This window comes from Propithecus coquereli, unplaced genomic scaffold, assembly GCF_000956105.1.
Source record: "Propithecus coquereli isolate 6110/MARCELLA unplaced genomic scaffold, Pcoq_1.0 Scaffold77, whole genome shotgun sequence".
NCBI lineage: Eukaryota > Metazoa > Chordata > Mammalia > Primates > Indriidae > Propithecus > Propithecus coquereli.
The window spans coordinates 1,249,040-1,269,061 of record NW_012153840.1 but is presented as its reverse complement, the minus strand read 5'-3'; the positions used below and the strand labels follow the sequence as shown (position 1 = coordinate 1,269,061).

Below are 20,022 nucleotides of genomic sequence, written 5' to 3'. Positions count from 1 at the left end.
TGGTATTGACAGCAAAGGGGCATGAGGGAGCTTTCTGAGGTGATGGAAGTATTTTGAGTCTTAATCTAGTTAATGATCACATGGCTGTATATATATGTAAAAAAAAATCTTTGAGACGTGCATTTAAGATTTGTTCATTTTACTATATGTAAATTATGTCTTAATAAAAGAAATATTTCAAGAAAAGAATAGCTAAAGTCAAAGCTGGTAGTGAACTGTAAACCATGTTTCCACTATTGTCACGTGGTATCACCTACTAGTTTAGCCAGTAAACAGCAATACCAGCAATCCATTATCAGAATTAAAATTCATGATAGGAGGCCTTCAAGAATCCATTCCTCACATGAAATGCATCCACCCTATAACTCACATATGTAAGGCAAATAGCAAGGAACATTTTAAGATTGGGCAGTGGGATTTCAGAAAGCTTATTAAAATGGCAGAGAAGACAAAGGGATGTAAAAGCATAAAAGCCAACAAATCAAATATAAAATCCACAGCCCATAATCACTTCTAGAGAGAATTGTGGGAAAGAGGAAATTACCGGGGGTACTATTTGTCAGAAAAGCAGAATGAATTAAAGCACAGTTCAAGAGTCCATCTTCCAAAGAAGGCATGAGAGGTAGCTTCTGCGCTGTGAAAGGATCATCTCCCAGAATTTAAGTTGATATTTATAAGTTAATGAATGACCCAACACAGCACTTACCCATTTAGAAAGAGCACCCTATAGATTCTTTACAAAATCTCCTCAAAGTCATGAAAGCTGGAAAACTTGAGAAACTAGCCTGATCCTGATTATATGAGAATACAGAGCCGAAACGGGAACACCAAGCATGAATTGGTCCACGGAACTGCTGGGGGTCCTTAGAACGAAAAGGGTCATTCCTGGGGAAGCAGAAGTTAGAAATGACTCAGGGATAATATCTTTTGTGTTCCCCCATTTAAGATTAACCTTCTATAATTTCATTTAGGGCATAAAATATAGTTAATAAATCTATATAGCACTGGAGATACACAGGGATAAGGCATCGTACAAAATGAAGTTTATTATGGTCATAAAACATGAAGTACTACTAGGAAGAGATTACATGGATACCTGAGAATAAACAGAAACGACATTAGATGGTTTGAAAGTTTTATTGCACAGGGAACCGAAGAGTAACCAAAAGCTCCTCGTCAAGATGACAGGCAGACAGGATCACAGTGTATAGGTTTGAAAGCTGAGAATTCTAAGGTAAGTCACTGCTTATTCTCAGTGACACTATGGACTTTTATCTAAAATAAGAAAAGGTTTAGAATGTTTTAAGAAAGGATTTAAAAAGGCCCATGATTTTGACCAAATGACTAAAAGTTAAAGGATGCAGGATTTTGAACATGGAAGAGAAAAAGCTAAGGACAGACATGTTAATATATTTGCTAATAAAAACATTTGGTAATCAAGGAAAGATCTGTAGGTAAAATTAATTGGGGCTTCTCATTCATAAAGAAATTAAAACAATTAAGATCAACTACCTGTTTTTAAGACACAGAAGAGAAGGTATGAGTGTATTTGAAAGGCATGCATACCCTCTTGTTATGTGGTCTGATATTTAGCAGTTTATAAGGATCCACTTCTTCCCTATCTCCATAAATTTGGCATTCTCAGAACACACTTGCATATGATGATAATTTTTTAAATGTCTAAAGTGTTTAGGTGTAAAACAATGCTAAAAAGCAGAATCCAACGTCTGTGAGTACACTAATATCCTATTCCTAAAAATGCCACATCCAGCTATTTCAATGTCAGCACTGACACCTGGGACCTAAGACAAAGGAAGGACTGGGAGATATTTTTCCCAGAACAGACTCTACTAGGCCAGGCACGGTGGCTCACACCTATAATCCTAGCATTCTGGAAGGCCAACGTGCTCAAGCTCAGGAGTTCAAGACCAGCCTGAGCAAGAGCGAGACCCCCTGTCTCTACTAAAAATAGAAAAATTAGCCCAGTGTTGTAGCACACGCCTAAAGTCCCAGATACTCAGGAAGCTGAGGCAGGAGGGTTGCCTGAGCCCAGGAGTTTGAGCTAAGCTAACATCACGGCACTTGCCAGGACAACACAGTGAGACTCTGTCTCCAAAAAAAAAACAGACTCTACTGTCAGCTGCTCTGGTTATACCTGGTACCAGGTATCAGTTCCATACTCCCTTATTTTGACACTTCCTGGCAACATTACCAAAGGCTCAGGAAAGGACAGTAGTGAACCTAAGCCTAAGCTTTTCCACCAGACACAAGACAGAAAGCTTTATCAATGGATCTAAGAGTCCCATGTACATCTTTTCTAAGGTTTCATTTACATTGTGAGAGAAACAACACTCTGAACAGTTATTTCTGGGTAGTTCCAGCACTTTCCAGTTTTTAAGGATATTCTGGCCTTCCTACAGACATCTGATATGATCAATACTCTTCCCTGCTCCAGCTCCAAAAAGTAAACTAGCTTTTCTGCAGGATTACGTGATTTTGGGAGATATGGTTATTCTTTTATAGAATAGTCCTAAAAAACCAAAATTATTTCCAATGGAGCTTATGATTGTGAATAGCTAGAAAGAATTTGCTGTTTGGCTAATTTCTTCCTACTTATAGTAGAGACGGGGTCTCGCTCTTGTTCAGGCTGGTCTCCAACTCCTGAGCTCAAGCAATCCTCCCACTTCGCCCTCCCAGAGTGCTAGGATTACAGGTGTGAGCCACATCGCCCAGCCAGAATACTTCAACTTTAAATGTAAGATTTCTACTTGAAAACATCTATCTTGATTTAAAGTAACCAAAAAAGGCAGTGTGATTTATGATGATTCTGTATTAAACAGAAGCCAAAATTAGCCTTGGTCTCAATAAGAAGTAATTTATTTTAAAAACAGTGGTTTAAACCTTAGTCTTTCAAAGTATCTATCCTAAGAAATGCTCATTTGCTTTGGGAATTGAACAGAGGCTGAGTAAAACAAATCTGATTAAGAAATAAGGTGTTACCTTCCTATAATACTAGAAGGTGAAACATTCAACTTCCTGAAACCACTTGGCAAAGACTACAATGTACACAATCGTACATTCATAATCACTGGCCAGGATTTCTAAAGGCGGCTTCTGTTCTGTTCCACCCCCAATTATTTTATCTGAGTGATAAAGCAATCAGTAGAGAACTTCCCCAGGTCCCACCGCATCTACCCACTCACCAGTATCTGCAATCATATATTCCCTCTTGTTCTTATATACAATGTTCCCCTCTCCTGCCAACCCCTCCACTTGATTCTGCCTTTCTCACTACTGAAAGACACTGCTCTAACAATTCTCCCCCTCTATCCAAATCAATTCCTCCCTCTAGAAGTTCATTCCCATCAGCATATAAACATGCTATAAAATCTGCCATCTTAAAAAGAACAATAACACAGCCCCGGCAACATATCGAGACCCCAACTCTGTAAGAAAAAAAAATTAATCGGGCATGGTGGCACACTCCTGTAGTCCCAGCTACTTGGGAGGCTGAGGCAGGTGGATCACATGAACCCAGGAGTTTTAGGTTGCACTGAGCTATGATTGTGCCACAGCACTCCAGCCTGGGTGACAGAGCAAGACTTTGTCTCTAAAAAAAAACAAAACAAAACCAACCTCTCAATTCTACACCTACCTCCACTTAGCACCTCATTTTTCTGCTCTCCTTTGTAGGAAAACTCCTCAAAAAAACAAAAAAAATCAATGTATTATTTATATTCACTGTCTTCAATTCCTCTCTTCCCATTTTCTTAAAACTATTATGAACAGGTTTTCTCCTTACCATTCACCGAACATGCCCACTTTACTAAATCCAAGGCCAATTCTCAGTCCTCACATGACTTGCCTCTTAGCTGCACATGACATAGTTCATTATTTCTTCCTCCCCTGGAAACACTTTTCAAGAATGCTGGCTTCATAGATGCCACAGGATCCTGGTGTTCTAACTCACTGGGTGCTCCTTTCCGAGTCTCCCGATCTCCAAATGCTGGAGTCACCCAGACTTAGCCGTTACACCTCTTCTCCATCTTCACTCACTCCCTTGGTAATCCCATCCAGGCCCACCGCTTTAAACCCATCAATATGCTAAAGCAGCAGTTCCCATCCTTTTTGGCACCAGGGACTGGTTTCACAGAAGACAATTTTTCCAGGGACTGGGGAGGGGAGATGGTTTTGGGATGATTCGAGCACATTACATTTATTGTGCAGTGAAACCTCTCTGCTAATGACAATCTGTCTTTGCAGTCCCTCCCCAGCACTAGCGTCACCGCCTCAGCTCCACCTCAGATCATCAGGCATTAGACTCTCATAAGGAGCCGCAACCTAGATCCCACGCATGCGCAGTTTACATTAAGGTTTGGGCTCCTATGAGAATCTAATGCTGTCAATCATCTGACAGGAGGCAGAGTCAGAAGGTGATGCCAGCAATGGGGAGCAGCTGTAAATACAGATGAAGCTTCACTAGCTCACTTCCTGCTGTGCAGCCGGTTTCTAACAGGACATGGACTGGGAACAGTCCACAGTCTGGGGGTTGGGGACTGCAGTGCTAAAGAACCCACATGGCTATCTCCCTCCCCTGAACTCCAGATCCATCTGGATGTCCTAATAGGCATCTCAAACACGTTAACATGTTTCAAATGGAATTCCTCATTTCTCCTGCCCCTTATCGACCTTGACCATCATCTTCCTCGTCTCAGTTAATGGCAACCCCACCTTTTCAAATGCCTAGGGTACAAACCTGAAGAGTTATCTTTGACACCTCTCTTTCTTTTCTCATTCTCCATCCAAATCAGGGGCAAATCAGTCTGGCTCTATCAAATCCATTCAGTTCTAATCTTTCGTTACCCGTCACATTTGGCCTAGATTATTGCTACTGACTCTTAACTGGCCTCCTTGCTTCCACACTTGCCTTCTTGCCCAGTCTCTTCTGAGAAACCTAAACAACTAGCCATTCCACTCAAAGAATATGACAAAGTCCTACAAATATGATGTATCACAACAGCCAGAAAGCCCTACATATATGATACCCTCCCCATGATTATGTGTCCAACCACCTCTCCTTTGTTTACCCCAGCCACACTGGCTTCCTCATTATCCCTTAACTATCCCAAGCATGCCCTCACCTGGGCCTTTCACTGGTTATCCTGTTTGGAATGTTCTTTCCTTAGATATCCAGACAGCTTACTCCTTATACCCATCAAGACTTCATTCTAATGTCACCTTCTCCCTGATCCCTCTAGTTATAATCCCCCTAGCCATGCTGTAGCTTTTCTTCAATAGCACTTTTTGTCTAACACACTATGTGTTTGTCATTTTCCCCTCATTTGAATGTATTCATGTATTCTTCATTAGGGCTGGGATTTTTGTCCGTTATTGACTCATGTATATATCCCTGGCATCCAGAACAAATCCATAAATATTTGTTATATGAACAAATGAAAGCTGAGAGAAAAATTTAACTGAACATAAGGAACACTGTGCTGTCATTTAAGGGAAGTCGAGCCCTCTATTTTAAATGCCAAACCCTCATAACATCTAATTATTTGATACCACCATTTAAATGTTTAATAGGGATCAAAAACTAAACTTCTCCTAAATATTTCTTCTCCACTTCAGCAAATGGTCCCACCATCTATCTAGCCGTACAAGCCTGGAACTTAAGTCATCCTTGACTGGCCCTCTCACCCTCTCCTATCCAATTCGTCAAGAAGTCTTGTCGATTTTGATAGCCTCTCATCTGTTCTGCTTTACTTTCTTGCCTTCATTTCCTAAATAGTGGCAAATTCTTCTTTAAAATGTAAATTGGATCAATGTACCTTAAAATCTCAAAGGTTTCTGAATCCCTACCTTGGCCTGTGAATGAGCTGGCTCCTGTCTACATCTCAACTCCATCTATGCCACCAGCTCCCTTGCTCATTATGCCACATCCACAAAGGTCTGCTTTCAACTCCTCCAACATGTCCTTTGCTGCCCCAGGGTCTTTGCATATGCTGTTCTCACTTCCCTCCATTCTTCATCCTTTAGGTCTCAGCAAAAAAAAAAAAACTCTCCTATTTAAAGTAGCTCTCTGCTTCTTTTTCTACATTTCATTCCGTGTTTGTTTCCTTCATAATTCCTAACAATTTGCTTACTTGTTTTTTGTTTCTTCCCCATTACAATATAAGCTTCATGAGGGTAGGGGCACCAGAGCAGGTGTAAAAGGGAGAAGGAGGTACTTCATTGGAAATGTCTGAGAAGTCCTAGCTGTAGGTCTCTTTCAGCTGTTAGATCTGTCATCACCACCCTACTTCCAGATGGAGCACCTTCTATTATTCTGAAAGGAACTAAAGACAAGCTTTCATTGGCAAATGACATTAATTCCAACTGGTACAGACTGAACTGTGTCCTCCCCAAATTCATATGTTGAAGCCCTAACCCTCAATGTGATGGTATTTGGAGATGGGGCCTTTGGGAAAGAATTAGGTTTAGATGAGATCATGCAAATGGGGCCCCCATTATGGGATTAATTCCCTTATAAGAAGTGGAAGAGATACCAGAGTTGTCTCTCTGCCATGTGAGGACACCATGAGACACCATCTGCAAGCCAGGAAGAGAGATCTCACCAGAACCCAACCACACTGGCACTCTGATCTCAGACTTTCAGCCTCCAGAACTGGGAGAAATAAATTTCTGTTGTGATATTCTGTTATGATAGCCTGAGCTGACTAAGACTCCAACCAAAATGAGAATGCTCATGCTCATTTGCAATATAACCAAATACACATGTAATAAGACATGTGATGAAGGAGCATTCTCTGTCAAGACTCTCTGCTCCCAACCAGCACATATTCGAATGCTGAAAATCACCCTCACAACTGACACCAAAAGGAGGTGGATAGCACCCTCCCCCTCAGTCACCCTCCAACCTACCTGGTTCAATACACTAAAATGGATGAGTCAGGCACACCAAGACACATAAACAACTGTGTTTTGTTCAGAAAGACTCACAGATGCTTCAGTTAGGAAGTGATTTTGGTTGGGACGCATGACAGCATACAGAAACATTTCCTCAGGGAATCTTCCCATGGGATTTCTGCCTAAATGAGAACCTCATAGGGCTCTTTATTAAACTATTGTTTTTTTAAAGTAGACATTTCAAAAAGTTCAGTTTTTCCTTCCTCTAAAACTAGGCTCTAATTGTAGATTAGGGTGAGGCAGTAACTAGATTCTCTGAGATGCTCTGTTAGAAAATTACTGTAAACATTCAGGAGCTTATATGTTTTATCAAAGGGAACAACCTAAATGTTCTATTTTTTAAAAATTCAGATTCTTTAGAGAACCTAAATTATCAAACCAGTTATTTCTCTAAATTTCTATCTTGGGGATTTTATTTTATTTTATTTTTTTTGAGACAGAGTCTCACTCTGTTGCCCCGGCTAGAGTGCCGTGGCGTCATCCTAGCTCACAGCAACCTCAAACTCCTGGGCTCAAGCGATCCTCCTGCCTCAGCCTCCCGAGTAGCTGGGACTACAGGCATGCGCCACCATGCCTGGCTAATTTTTTCTATATATTTTTAGTTGTCCAATTAATTTTTCTATTTTTAGTAGAGACGGGGTCTCGCTCTTGCTCAGGCTGGTTTCGAACTCCTGAGCTCAAACAATCCGCCCGCCTCGGCCTCCCAGAGTGCTAGGATTACAGGCATGAGCCACCGCGCCCGGCCTTATCTTGGGGATTTTAAAGTATGGTTTTTACACTTGGTGGTTTTAAAAAAAAAAATTTCATGTCCAACTTACAGGGAGAAATAAGCAAAGTGGTTGGTAGCAGGCTATGAAGGTCCCAAAACCAGAGCCCAACTTTCACAAGAGACAGCAACACCCATGACAAATTACCAAAGGTGTAAAGCTTGGTTACAAAACAGAGAAAGGCAGTGTTCATATTTTGTGATTGGAACAATCAAAGCTGCTCTGAAATGGGGCCTGGACAAAATATCCAGTACAGTGACAAAAGGATGTTTGAACTGAGAAAACCTTTTACATTTTAGGATCTGTGACTCCAAATATAAATCAATAATGCACTAAGTACAACAAGGAACAAAGGCCTAGAAAAGGAGACCCTCTAAAGTACAAAATTCTGAAGGTCCTAATATAGTACTAACCTTCGAACTTTTTATAAGATTACCATTTTGTTATCTTTCCAATTTTTTTTTTTTTTTTTTTTTGAGACAGGGTTTCACTCTGTTGCCCAGGCTGGAGTGCAGTGGTGTCATCATAGCTCACTGTAACCTGAAACTCCTGGGCTCATGTGATCTGCCTACCTCAGCCTCCCAAGCAGCTAGGACTACAGGCACACACACCATGTCTGGCTAATTTTTCTGTTTCTTTGTAGAGACCGGTCTCACTGTATTGCTCAGGCTGATCTTGAACTCCTGGCCTCAAGTGATTCTCCTGCCTCAGATCCCGAAAGTGCCAGGATTATAGGCGTGAGCAACTGTGCCCAGCCTTCAATAATTTTCATAAAGAATTTCATCAACAGAAAACCTAGCCACACCCGTGAGTATCCACTGTCAGTTTACTCCTCCTATATTTGCCTATTGCAGGCATAAGAACAAGAGCTTCTTCTCATAAGTAGCTTTAAGATCCTGGCCTATACATTCATAGCAGAGGTTATATAAACAAACGGAAACATAAACTAGCTTTCTCATCCCATTTAAAAATAGAATCGTCTAGTCCCACTCCACATTTCTCCCAGGGAGGTGCAGTAACTTGTTCATAGTTATATAGAGAACTGGTGATTATGCCAGGAAATGAAACTCATGTCTCCTCACTACTTTCCAGTGCCCTTTCTAATATGCCATGTTTTCTCCCAACTAGTAATCTAGGTAAGGCAAGGCCTAAATAAGTAAGGAACCTGCCCCAGGAAAACCCAAGTCTCCTTAGTCCTAAGACGGAGCTCTCACCTTGAAAAGCCAGATGAAGAATGTTTTGGGAAAAGCTTGCCAACAAATCTAGCTGAATACTTTACATCCAGAGGACTCTACTTCTCTATCATACCAGCCCCACCAATCTTATAACTGTGCTTCTTCAAATTGTCCCGTCTCATGAGTGCAAAAACAATTGTGTTTTTATTTTTTTCCCTCAGGAAAAGTTAGGTCAAAAAGAAGAAAATAATCTAGTTTCTTTTTGCCAGATTTCTGGCATAGTGGGACCGTGCAGGAATGTACCTACCAAGGAATCTTCCCACACCCCCGAGCTGTTAAGAGTAACTAGCAGAGGCATGTCCCATACACTCCCCAAATATCTGAGCTGGCAATAACAAAAGATACTGCCTTAGCCCTGGGACAATAACTTCTGTCAGTCAACTACAGTTCTCATGACTCTGTGTTACTGTTCTCACTTCAACCTCATACCAAACAGCATATCACACCTGTACAAGTACTTGAGAAAACCATGCAAATGAATTCACACAGTAGTATAGCAATTTTGGCAGAGCATCAATACTAATGATAAAGTATACTTTTCTTTTTTAAAAAATTCAAAGACTTAGACAAACATATTGCTCTTCTCATTTACACAGCTATTTTGACAAAGGACCTGGGGCCTCAGTTAACTTATCCTTGAGACCAACATCAAAAAGGATCAGGTAGAGTTTCCATGCCAAGGGAATCACCTGGTAAGAAGGCAAAGATCAGCATTTCATCTCTTACCTGAAGCCAAAGGTCGGATCCACTCTTTGCTATTTAGGTCAAGTCTCCAGAGGTCATTGAAGGCAGCATTGCAGCTGCTCTGAGTACAGCCTCCAAACACATACATAGACTGATTAGCATCATAATAGCATGCACCTAGAAAGAAAACAATAAATGAATAACTGCTGTTTAATTTTGAGAGCCCCTCCAACATTTTAACCATAGCCCATATTTTTCAGAGCTTAATTATTCTAAACATTGAACAACTTTGTTACTAAGTACCAAATTTCTATAACCAGCCTCTTGTCTTCAGGTTGGTCAATATCACATTATTCTTTAAAACAAGGCCAGAGAAAAGCTATGAAAATTTTATTTCTTAGCACACGAAGCAAACTGACAATGACGTCATTAAGTAAGATAGTACAATTCCAGCAAGAACACACAAAAATTCAGATTAAGGGTGCTCAATGAGTGAAATTTCAGCACAGCTACATAATTAATCTAAATCTGCATCATTATCCTTTAAGGCTAGGCAAAGATAGTGCTAACAGATGCATTCTGTCCTCCCATTTCTCTCCTCCAGTCCTCCTCTTACTGTTTTTGTTTCAAATGAAATCTGAAGCACAAATCAATAAATAAATCTTTGTGTGAAACACAATGACAAAAAACAGTTTTAATCAATGGCATGAAGTAACCATACATAAAGACCAGTGTGACTGAAGCAATACAGTATTTATGAATTCCAAAGAGCAGCCAGGGAAATTCAGAAGTAGTATGGTCTTGGACTGGTCCCAAAGCAACAGAGGGAAAAAGCATGGAAGTCATTAAGTCCCTAGGTATATCCAAAAGCTACCAAGGCAGGCTGATTGATACTGACTAGAAAACCAGAGAAATAAAATTTAAAAAAAAAACACAAAAGTCTCTGAGAAGAGCCCTTTTGATTAGATGATTTATACACATCGCCAGGCACCATTCCTAAGAGACAATGACTGTGGAAGGGGCTGATCCCCCAAAACCAGAAAGACCAAAGACAGAGTCTACAAGAGGCACGAGTTCTGTGACCTTGTAGTCTCTATCCTTTGGAAAAGATGACCACACTCCTTACAGTCTTGCATTTTCTATAAGGATTTCAGGAAGAGGCCCAAGCAGAGCTTTCCTCGCTATACATTTCATGCATGCCAGAGGGGAAAAAGATCTCTCAATGTTCATATGAAACTAACTTTAGCATCATATAAAAGGAAGGGGAGGTCAGGCATGGTGGCTCATGCCTGTGATCCTAGCACTTTGGGAGGCTGAGGTGGGAGGGACTGCTTGATGCCAGGAGTTCACGACCAGCCTGAGCAACAGTGAGACTCTATCTCTACAAAAAATAGAAAAATTAGCCAGGCATGGTGGCGCACACCTATAGTCCTAGCTACTAAGGAGGCTGAGGCAGGAGGATCACTTGAGCAGCTGGAGATTATAGTGATGTATGATGATGCCACTGCACTCTTTGAAAAAAGGAAGGGGAAAGGGAAAAGAAATTCAGAGACTCGATGCACTAGTGTATGTTCATCCAGCGTATTTGTAGGTCTCGTTCAGTGTAGCACACCACTATTTTTAAGATCTCTTCTGAACTCTGGCACTACTTATTCAAGCTCAGAAAAGGGGAAATATCATTACTATTGACTCAACCAATGCCATTGCTATGATCATCTAAGTAATATATCCTTGCTCTGGAAATAACTCTCCTTTTTTTCTTAACTCAGCCCACCTGTTAGTCCCTTGGGACTCTCTATAGTAGGAAGTCCAAGTCAGAAAACTGGGTGAGTTAAGAGGTAATAAAAGTAGTGTGTTTAGCCACTTAAACCCAGTAATCTCGATCAGCAGAAGGAGTAAATCGAAATTATCTGACCTCTGATAATGTGCAATAATGGAGCTACAGGCTTTTCAAATTACCAAAGAAATTAGGGAAAACAGATGTGAAGAAATGAAATGCCATCTAATCATCAATAGGCTCACACTTGCAAAATATTTACTATATTCCCAGAAGTCAAAAACACTACAATGGTATATGGAAGTGTGAGGATTTAAATGGTCTTACACCTTCCACTGACTCTCTTTGCCTTTAAAAATAATTTCTAATCTATATCTCAATCAGTTTTATAATCCACATCCCAACAAGAAAGTCTATTAAGAAGTCCAATGAAATTTCATTGCTCATGTTTCAGATTTGCTAAGAACTGAAAACAACAAAGGATCAAATTAGAGAACATTAGATGAACAAAAGGACAATTACTGGAGCCACATTTTAATCTTCACTAAAGAAGCTCAACTCCAGATATCTTGGTTCTCTTTAGACCTATCTCGATCTAGCAATCCTGACAAACGGGGCATTTTGAACTGAGCCAACTGGTGATAGGCATGAAAGAACAGTCTTCTCACTTGATATTCCAGACTTCCAGAACAGAAATTAGCAATGTCCTATGGCTTCTGAAACCTTAATTAGTATTCATTATAACAATGGTTAATAAAACAAATCCATGATTTCATAACTAAAGGAGCCAAGGGCTCATTTATGTCTCCCTGTTCCTCATAAACTCTTGGCAGCTGCCTCCTTAGTGTAGCAAAAGAGCACAGTGCCTCTATTTTTTCAAAGAGGTAGCAAACATTTTTCTTCTCTATTTGGATTGAAAAGTCAGCCAGCCAGTAGCCGGGCCCATGAGATCCTTACCCCGTGTATTTTAATCCTATACTAAAATAGGGCAATTGGCATTTTCCTGCTTCTCTTTGAGCAAACAAAGGTTTCTGGAAGAGGAAAGCACAGCCCAAAGTATGCAAAGCTAGTGTTAAGTAAAATAGCAAGTTTTCACATACTACTGTATTTTCAATGACTGGCGGTCAATTATCAAGTTGAGAGAGGAAGAGAGTCAATGTAGGCAGCTATGTTTAAAACTAAGATATAATGGAATGAGAAAATAACTATCAATAATACACTCAACTATTTTAAGCATCCTATTCAGCTTTGTGTATTGACCGTTTTTATTTAAGACACCTATATATTGATTTTAGTGGGAGTGGGGAGGAAGACCCAACAAGTTGAAACAAGCTTTTTAGAAAAAGTTAAGAATTTGAACAATTTCCAGTGCTCAAGCAGTCATTTCCCTTTTCCCAAGTTCTCTACCCAAATAGAACGTTTTACTCTCATAACATCTAGACCATTGGAATGTGCTATACAAAGTTACAGCTCATACTACGGTATGAATACTGGCCTAAGAAATAATATTGAGAATGTTTATTTCAATTGCTAAACCTCTTCAAACTTTCTGAAATGCGCTTAAATGCACCATGAACAACTATTACAAGATACATATCTCAAGTTAATGTCTAACAATTCCTATTCAAATACAAGTAAAATATTCACAATTACACACACAGCAAGCAAACAGTTCTTCACAGTTCTGAATACTTCTCTACTATACAGTAATTATCTCAACTGCAAGACCTTCCAGTAGTTTCATATTTTCCATGGTGCACAGAGCATTCAATAAATGCTCCCTGAATGAATAGAACACTCCAATTTCAGCACTTTCAGATGTTAAATTCTCTTTTGTTTTTTCGCTTGTCTCCAGGGAAAGATCCTAAGGCATTTATCCCATGCTTAAAGAGACTATGCTGTCATGTGCCTCACATCTACAAGCCAGAACGTATTTGATAAGGTCTGTAATTACATAACTATGGAATAAGCAGGAGTGATTATCCAATCTGGGCCTGCTGGCTCCTGCAGGAGCACGATCAGCATTGTGTATGGAACTGCCTGACCATATTTGAAGCCTAAACACTAAAAAGTTTTTCAAAGCATGCTGTTGGGGACTCAGTAGACCCCTACAACAATCTGAAAAGGATATCCTACATTAATCAAGCCTTGCATGATTAGCCATGCACGCACCAAAAAGCTATGGCCTTTTTATTATACCTGCCTTTTTTGTCCCAGACTTTTACACAGAAAAGATGCTGTACTGTGCATATCTTTGTTGCACTTAAGTCCAAAAAACTTATTAGATATCGAAATTTACTGACATCAAATTTATTAGATATCAACTATGAACGAGGTGCTGTGAATGGTACCTCTAAGACATGGAGACAATAATCTTGTGAAGGAGACTTCATCATCACCCCTTTACAGATTAAAACACATTTTACAAGTGTTTCCTCAATTACATTTCTCAGCAAACCTGTGGCATAAATAGAATTTGTAGTAAACATTTTATAGAAAAAGAAATTGTGGGTCAGAGGAGCTAAGAAACTTGTTTCCCAAGTCCAAAGTTCTTTCCTCTTTTGCATGCAGTCTCTCTCACACAGATAATATTGGTAAAAGACAAACAGCAATAAATAATGCAGGAAGGAATGAACAGTGTATTCGGGCAGTACAACCAGAGAAAGAAAAGAGCTTAAACTCCATGGTGGGGAATTTGATAGCAATTTGTAAAGAATGTGGCTTTTGGCTTTGACATGAGTTTTTGTGGATAGGACACTTTCAGTCAATTAAGGGCAAACAAATCTTGGAATGAAAAAGGAACAGGAGAGAAAGACAGGTTGTGGGGGAAAATGAAATCAGGGCTTCCAAGCAAAATCACAAAGCAGAGAAGTTTCAGGCACAACCAGGAGGCTCATGTGGCTGAAGCCTGGCTGTATAAGGATGCGGCAGTGAGTGAGGTTGAAAAGGTAAGCTGGGTCCTTAAAAGCCAAGCAGAGTGGAAACTTCCACGTGCGGGAGAAAGGATGAAGCTTTCTGATGGAAGAATGAAAGGTTGGTTGTGTGTTTCAGATCTGCAGTGTTTCCTGATGGGGGAGCTTGTCATTTTGGGCAGGACAATTCGTTGTGTGTAGGATTGTCCCATTCACCACAGGACATTTAGTATCCCTGGCCCTTGCCTACTAAATGCTTGTAGTGCTTTCCAGTCAAGACAATGAACAATGATCTTACACATTTCCAAAAGCCCTAGGAGGTGGCACTGTCTCCAGATTTAGAGAGGATTGCCAACAGTGTCTAGTCCAGGTTTGGATGAAGAGAGAACAAAAAGGCAAGAAGACCATTTAGGAGTACACTGGGATGATTTAGAAAAGGTGCAGTGATTAGAGCATAAGTTAGGGTAAGGGGGAAAGAAAAAGATATGAGGGAGATTGTAGAGAGAACAAATCAATGGGATTTGGCTCTTGTTGAACAAAAGAGAAACAGGATGAATCAAAGATTTTAAGCTCATGTAATTAAGAGAATGATGATCACATTAGCTAAATTAGGAAGAAGAGAAAATGCAGGGGGAAGTACTGAGTTCCACTTTTACCTGACTGAGTATGAAACATGTGAGCTGGGCATGGTAGCTCACGCTTGTAATCCCAGCACTTTGGGAGGCTGAGGTGAGAGGAATGCTTAAGACTAGGAGTTTGAGACTTGCCTGGGCAGCATAGCAAGACCCCATCTCTAAAAAGATGAAAAAAATTAGCCAGGCATGGTTGGGAGGCTGAGGCAGGGGGATCACTTGAGCCCAGGAGTTGAAGGCTACAGTGGGCTATGACTGCACCATTGCACTCCAGCCTGGCTGACAGAGCAAGACCCTGTCTCAAAAACAAACAAGCATGTGTATCATTATCCTGTTATATAAGAATTAGAGGCCAGGCGCGGTGGCTCACGCCTGTAATCCTAGCACTCTGGGAGGCCAAGGCGGGCAGATTGTTTGAGCTCAGGAGTTCAAGACCAGCCTGAGCAAGAGCGAGACCCCGTCTCTACTAAAAATAGAAAGAAATGATCTGGACAACTAAAAATATATACAAAAAATTAGCCGGGCATGGTGGCTCATGCCTGTAGTCCCAGCTACTTGGGAGGCTGAAGCAGTAGGCTCGCTTGAGCCCAGGAGTTTGAGGTTGCTGTGAGCTAGGCTAATGCCATGGCACTCACTCTAGCCCGGGCAACAGAGTGAGACTCTGTCTCAAAAAAAAAAAAAAAAAAAAAAATTAGAAGGCTGGGCATGGTGGCTCATGCCTGCAATTCTAGCACTCTGGGAGGCAAAGGCAGGGGTTCGAGACCAGCCTGAGCAAGAGTGAGAACCCCGTCTCAAAAAAAAAAAAAAAGAGAATTAGGAATGTGGATCTCAAGCTCAACATGAGCTAGGGATAAGAAAGAAAACTGAAATCACAAGAGTAATTCGTAATAGAAAGAGGAAGGAGCTAAAGAAATTAAAGGAATTCCTGTTTTCAACCTATTTTGAAAACTGTCCTTTTCCCTGTAATGGTTCTCTTCAGTTTGGCAGTTAAATCAGATAGTATGTACAGACAGATGGAAGGAAACAATGACAGACTGACCAAAACAATGACATAGACAGAGACAATGACACATAGAAACTTACCATTACCCAAATCCACTAACCTCTGAACTTCTGTGGGCTTACTCATCATACTATCCGTTTCATTTCCCCTTCAAATAACTGTCTTTATTTTGTGGTAATACTAATTTCAAAAGCTAGTTAACTGAGAAACATTTTTCCCTTTTCTCATAAGAAAGTTGAGCTAATGCTGTGATAATTATTCACTCTTGAATATTTCCTAATCTGGTTTCTATTTTGCCTAGATTCATTCAATTTCCCTCACCTAAGGTTCTAAAACTACTTGTTTCAAAAAAGGTTTTCAGTCTTCAGAAATCTTATTTACCTCTTACTCCAATTATCTGTAAGTAAGTGAAATTACCCCTCCCTCCTTCAACAATAAATAATGGACCTAATATGGACCCTCCTATAATTTCATTAAATATTCTCAGTTAGAATTCATTTATAGTCCATTTCAGTGATTATCAAAGTGTGGTCTGTGGATTCCTCAGAACACTTGAGACCCTCTCAAAACTATTTTTACATAATAACAACACTTGCCTTCCTCATAGTTTTGGCATTGGCACTAATAATACAAAAGCGATGGTGGGTAAAACTGATGGAGTCTTAGTATCAATCAAGGCAGAGTCCCTGAACTATTCTAGCAATCACTGTGTTATTCAATGTCACACACACATAGTTTAAAACAAACAAAGCCAGTTCTGACTTCAGAGAGTCCCTGAATGGGTCTCATGGACACCCTCCTCCCCAGAGGTCCGGGAATCACACTTTGAGGCCCACTGCTGTGGGCAGTTGATAACAGCATAAGTAAAAATAACTCCTTAAGAGAACTGAAAACACAGCAATAGGTTAGCCTGTTCCTTTGACTTACTCAGATCCAACTCAAAGACAATGACGAGTTATAATTCTTTACTGAACTCTCCTCTGGATACGAGAGTATATCTGGGGTAGCTGGCCTCTAAGACTATTTTATTTATAATTTTACTATTTAAATTTGTATTTTATAATCAATTATCTTTTACCTTCAAAATTTTTGTGAGACTCCAGTCAAATTTTGTGTTTGCTGAACATATACTATGTTAAAATAGATAGTCATTATAAGACTTAGTACTAAGGTCTAGCTACTCTCTAGGCAGGATCTCAGAAATATCCTCATGTATGACCTTTCCCTTGTCTTCCCCCTACATAATATCAGATGTTTAAAATTCTAAGCATAACACCTTGAACTCTTTGGAGTAGAGGAAACGAAAAAGCAGAATATAAAATTATTATTAACAGTACCTACCATATATTTAGGCTCACACTTTTCCCTAATTCTGGTTATAAAATATAAACTTGCATTTTACATTGTCTTCATTAGAAAGCCAGATGAAATACATGCTTCAGAGAAGTTTTTGGAAATATGACCACAAGCAGTGTGGGATCTGCTTTCACAGTGAATACTTACTGTGTGAGAACCGCTGAGTGATTGGAGTTCCAGGATAAGGGTAAGTTCGGCTCTCCCACTGAATGTTTCCTTCCTGGACAGCCTTCATGAAACCATGATAACACTGATGGGCTACACCTATAGACAAAAAGAGCAAATACCTTAAACTGGACACTTAACTTGTAAATCAAGTTATTAAAACTGTGTTTATTAACTGTTTTGTCACTTTTATAAGATAAAAGTTTCTTTGAGGAACTCTAAATTTCTTTGATTTTCATTCGAATAAAGGAAACAGAATCACACGATTTCAAAACTGGAAGATGCAATCCTTTCATTTTACCAAAGTTCAGGGAGGTTAAGTGACTTGCTCAAGGTTACAAAATCAGCTCACACTATAACTCTAGTCCCCTTTATATCATGATGTGACACACCATGATAACTGGTATTATGATTCCAAAGCAAAGAGGCTGGGGGATAATTCACCTTGTGAAAGAGTATGATAAAACAGTATTTGGAATATAACAGGTGTTCAATAAATACCTATAGTTAGACCATGACAATAAAGCATTCTCCATCTTAAATACAGATAATTAATCAGCTTATAATGGATTATGAAATGATGAATACATGACTTAAGTAAAGTTTTTTAAAAAGTGAGAGCTTTTACTATAATGGTGGATATAAGTTATTACACATTTGTCCAAAGCCATAGAATGCATGACACCAAGAGGGAACTCTAACTTAAACTAAGGACTTTGGGTGATAAGGATGTGTCAGTGTAGGTTCATCATTTGTAACAAATGTATCACTTTGGTGGGCAATGTGGTACTCAGTGAGGCTATTGTGTGTAGGGGCAGAGGGTACATGGGAAATCTCTGATCCTTCTGCTTAACTTTGCTATGAACCTAAAACTTTTCTTAAAAATAAAGTCTACTTAGCAAGTGTGGTGGCTCACGCCTGTAATCCTAGCAGTCTGGAAAGCTAAGGTGGGACGATCGCTTGAGCTCAGGAGTTCGAGACCAGCCTGAGCAAGCAAGAGCAAGACCCCATCTCTAAAAATAGAAAAAACTAGCTGGGCATGGTGGCACACAGTTGTAGTCCCAACTACGTGGGAGGCTATGGCAGGAGGATCATTTGAGCCCAGGCATTTAAGGTTGCTGTGAGCTAGGTTGACACCATGGCACTCTAGCCTGGGCAACAGAGCAAGACTTGTCTCAACAAACAAACAAACAAAAAACAAAGAAAGAAAAAAATAAATGAAGTCTACTTTAAAAAGTGAAAGCTTCATGTTTCTGGAACAATCTATTTTCTAACACATTCATTACAATGACTAATTTGAGTAGAGCAAAATTTTGAATGAAGAGTACAACCAATTATGTCACATTTTGAAAGAATGTATATCATTCCTGAATTTATGCCACCTTAGTGGATCCTTAAGCAGGATGGCAGTACTTACACACGCTTTCCAGTGATGATCACTATTCCCATACTACGACAAATTTCATTTGGTTGAACTCACAGTTGGTAAGATTGAAATATTTTTAAAAAGCATGGTCATTTTTGGTGAGTAACAACACTGCTGGTGAAATGAGTACTACAGATTTGCAAATGTTGGAATGACATAAGGCAGTAATGAATAAGAGACAGATATACAATGACTGTGAGAAAAAACTGTCTGGGTCAAGGAATTAATAAACAGTTATAGCAAGATGTCAGGATACAAGATTAATACACAAAAGTCAATCACTTTTCTATATACCAACAATGAACAAGTAGATCTGAAATTTAAAAACATAACACCATTTACATCAGCACCAAAAAATGAAGTACTTAGGTATAAATGTAACAAAATACATACAAAATCTATATGAGAAAACTATAAAACCCAGATGAAAGAAATCAAAGTACTAAATAAATGAAGAGAAATTCCACGTTCATGGATAGGAAGAATCAATATCGTTAGGATGTCAGTTCTTCCCAACTTGATCTATAGAGTGAATGCAATTCTAGTCAAAAATCACAAAATATTTTGTGAATATCAGCAAAACTGCTTCTAAACTTTACATGGAGAGGCAAAAAACCCAAGACAGTCAACAAAACATTGACATCTCAAGAAGAATAAAGTCAGAGACTGACTTCAAGACTTGCTATAAAGTAATCAAGACAGTATGGTACTGTCAATGATACCACATTTGACAGTGTGGTATTATGTTCAATGGAACACAATAGAAAGCCCAGAAATAGATTCATACAAATACAGTCCACTGATCTTTGACAAAGAAGCAAAGGCAATACAATGGACAAAAAAGACAGCCTTTTTCAACAAATGGTGCTGAAACAATTTAACATCTACATGAAAAAAAATGAATCTAGACATTCTTCACAAAAATTAACTCAAAATAGATCTATGGATGACAGACCTAAATGTTAAAATGCAAAACTATAAACCTCCTTGAAGGTAACACAGGAAAAAATCTAGATGACCTGGAGTTTGGGGATGACTTTTTAAACACAACACCAAAGGCATGATCCATGAAAGAATGAATTGATAAGCCAGA

At 39.5% G+C, this 20,022-nt stretch overlaps 1 protein-coding gene across 1 annotated transcript in view; it reads right to left on the bottom strand.

Annotated features, from left to right (window-relative positions):
* The window catches only part of FBXO42 (F-box protein 42), a 111,265-nt gene that overhangs the window by 40,261 nt on the left and 50,982 nt on the right, over nt 1-20,022 (bottom strand). The window contains exons 3-4 of the mRNA XM_012662638.1: nt 17,486-17,602; nt 9,701-9,835 (exon numbers count right to left, since the gene is read on the bottom strand). Coding sequence (XP_012518092.1) covers nt 9,701-9,835; nt 17,486-17,602 — 252 coding nt within the window. The remainder of the gene's footprint in view (nt 1-9,700; nt 9,836-17,485; nt 17,603-20,022) is intronic.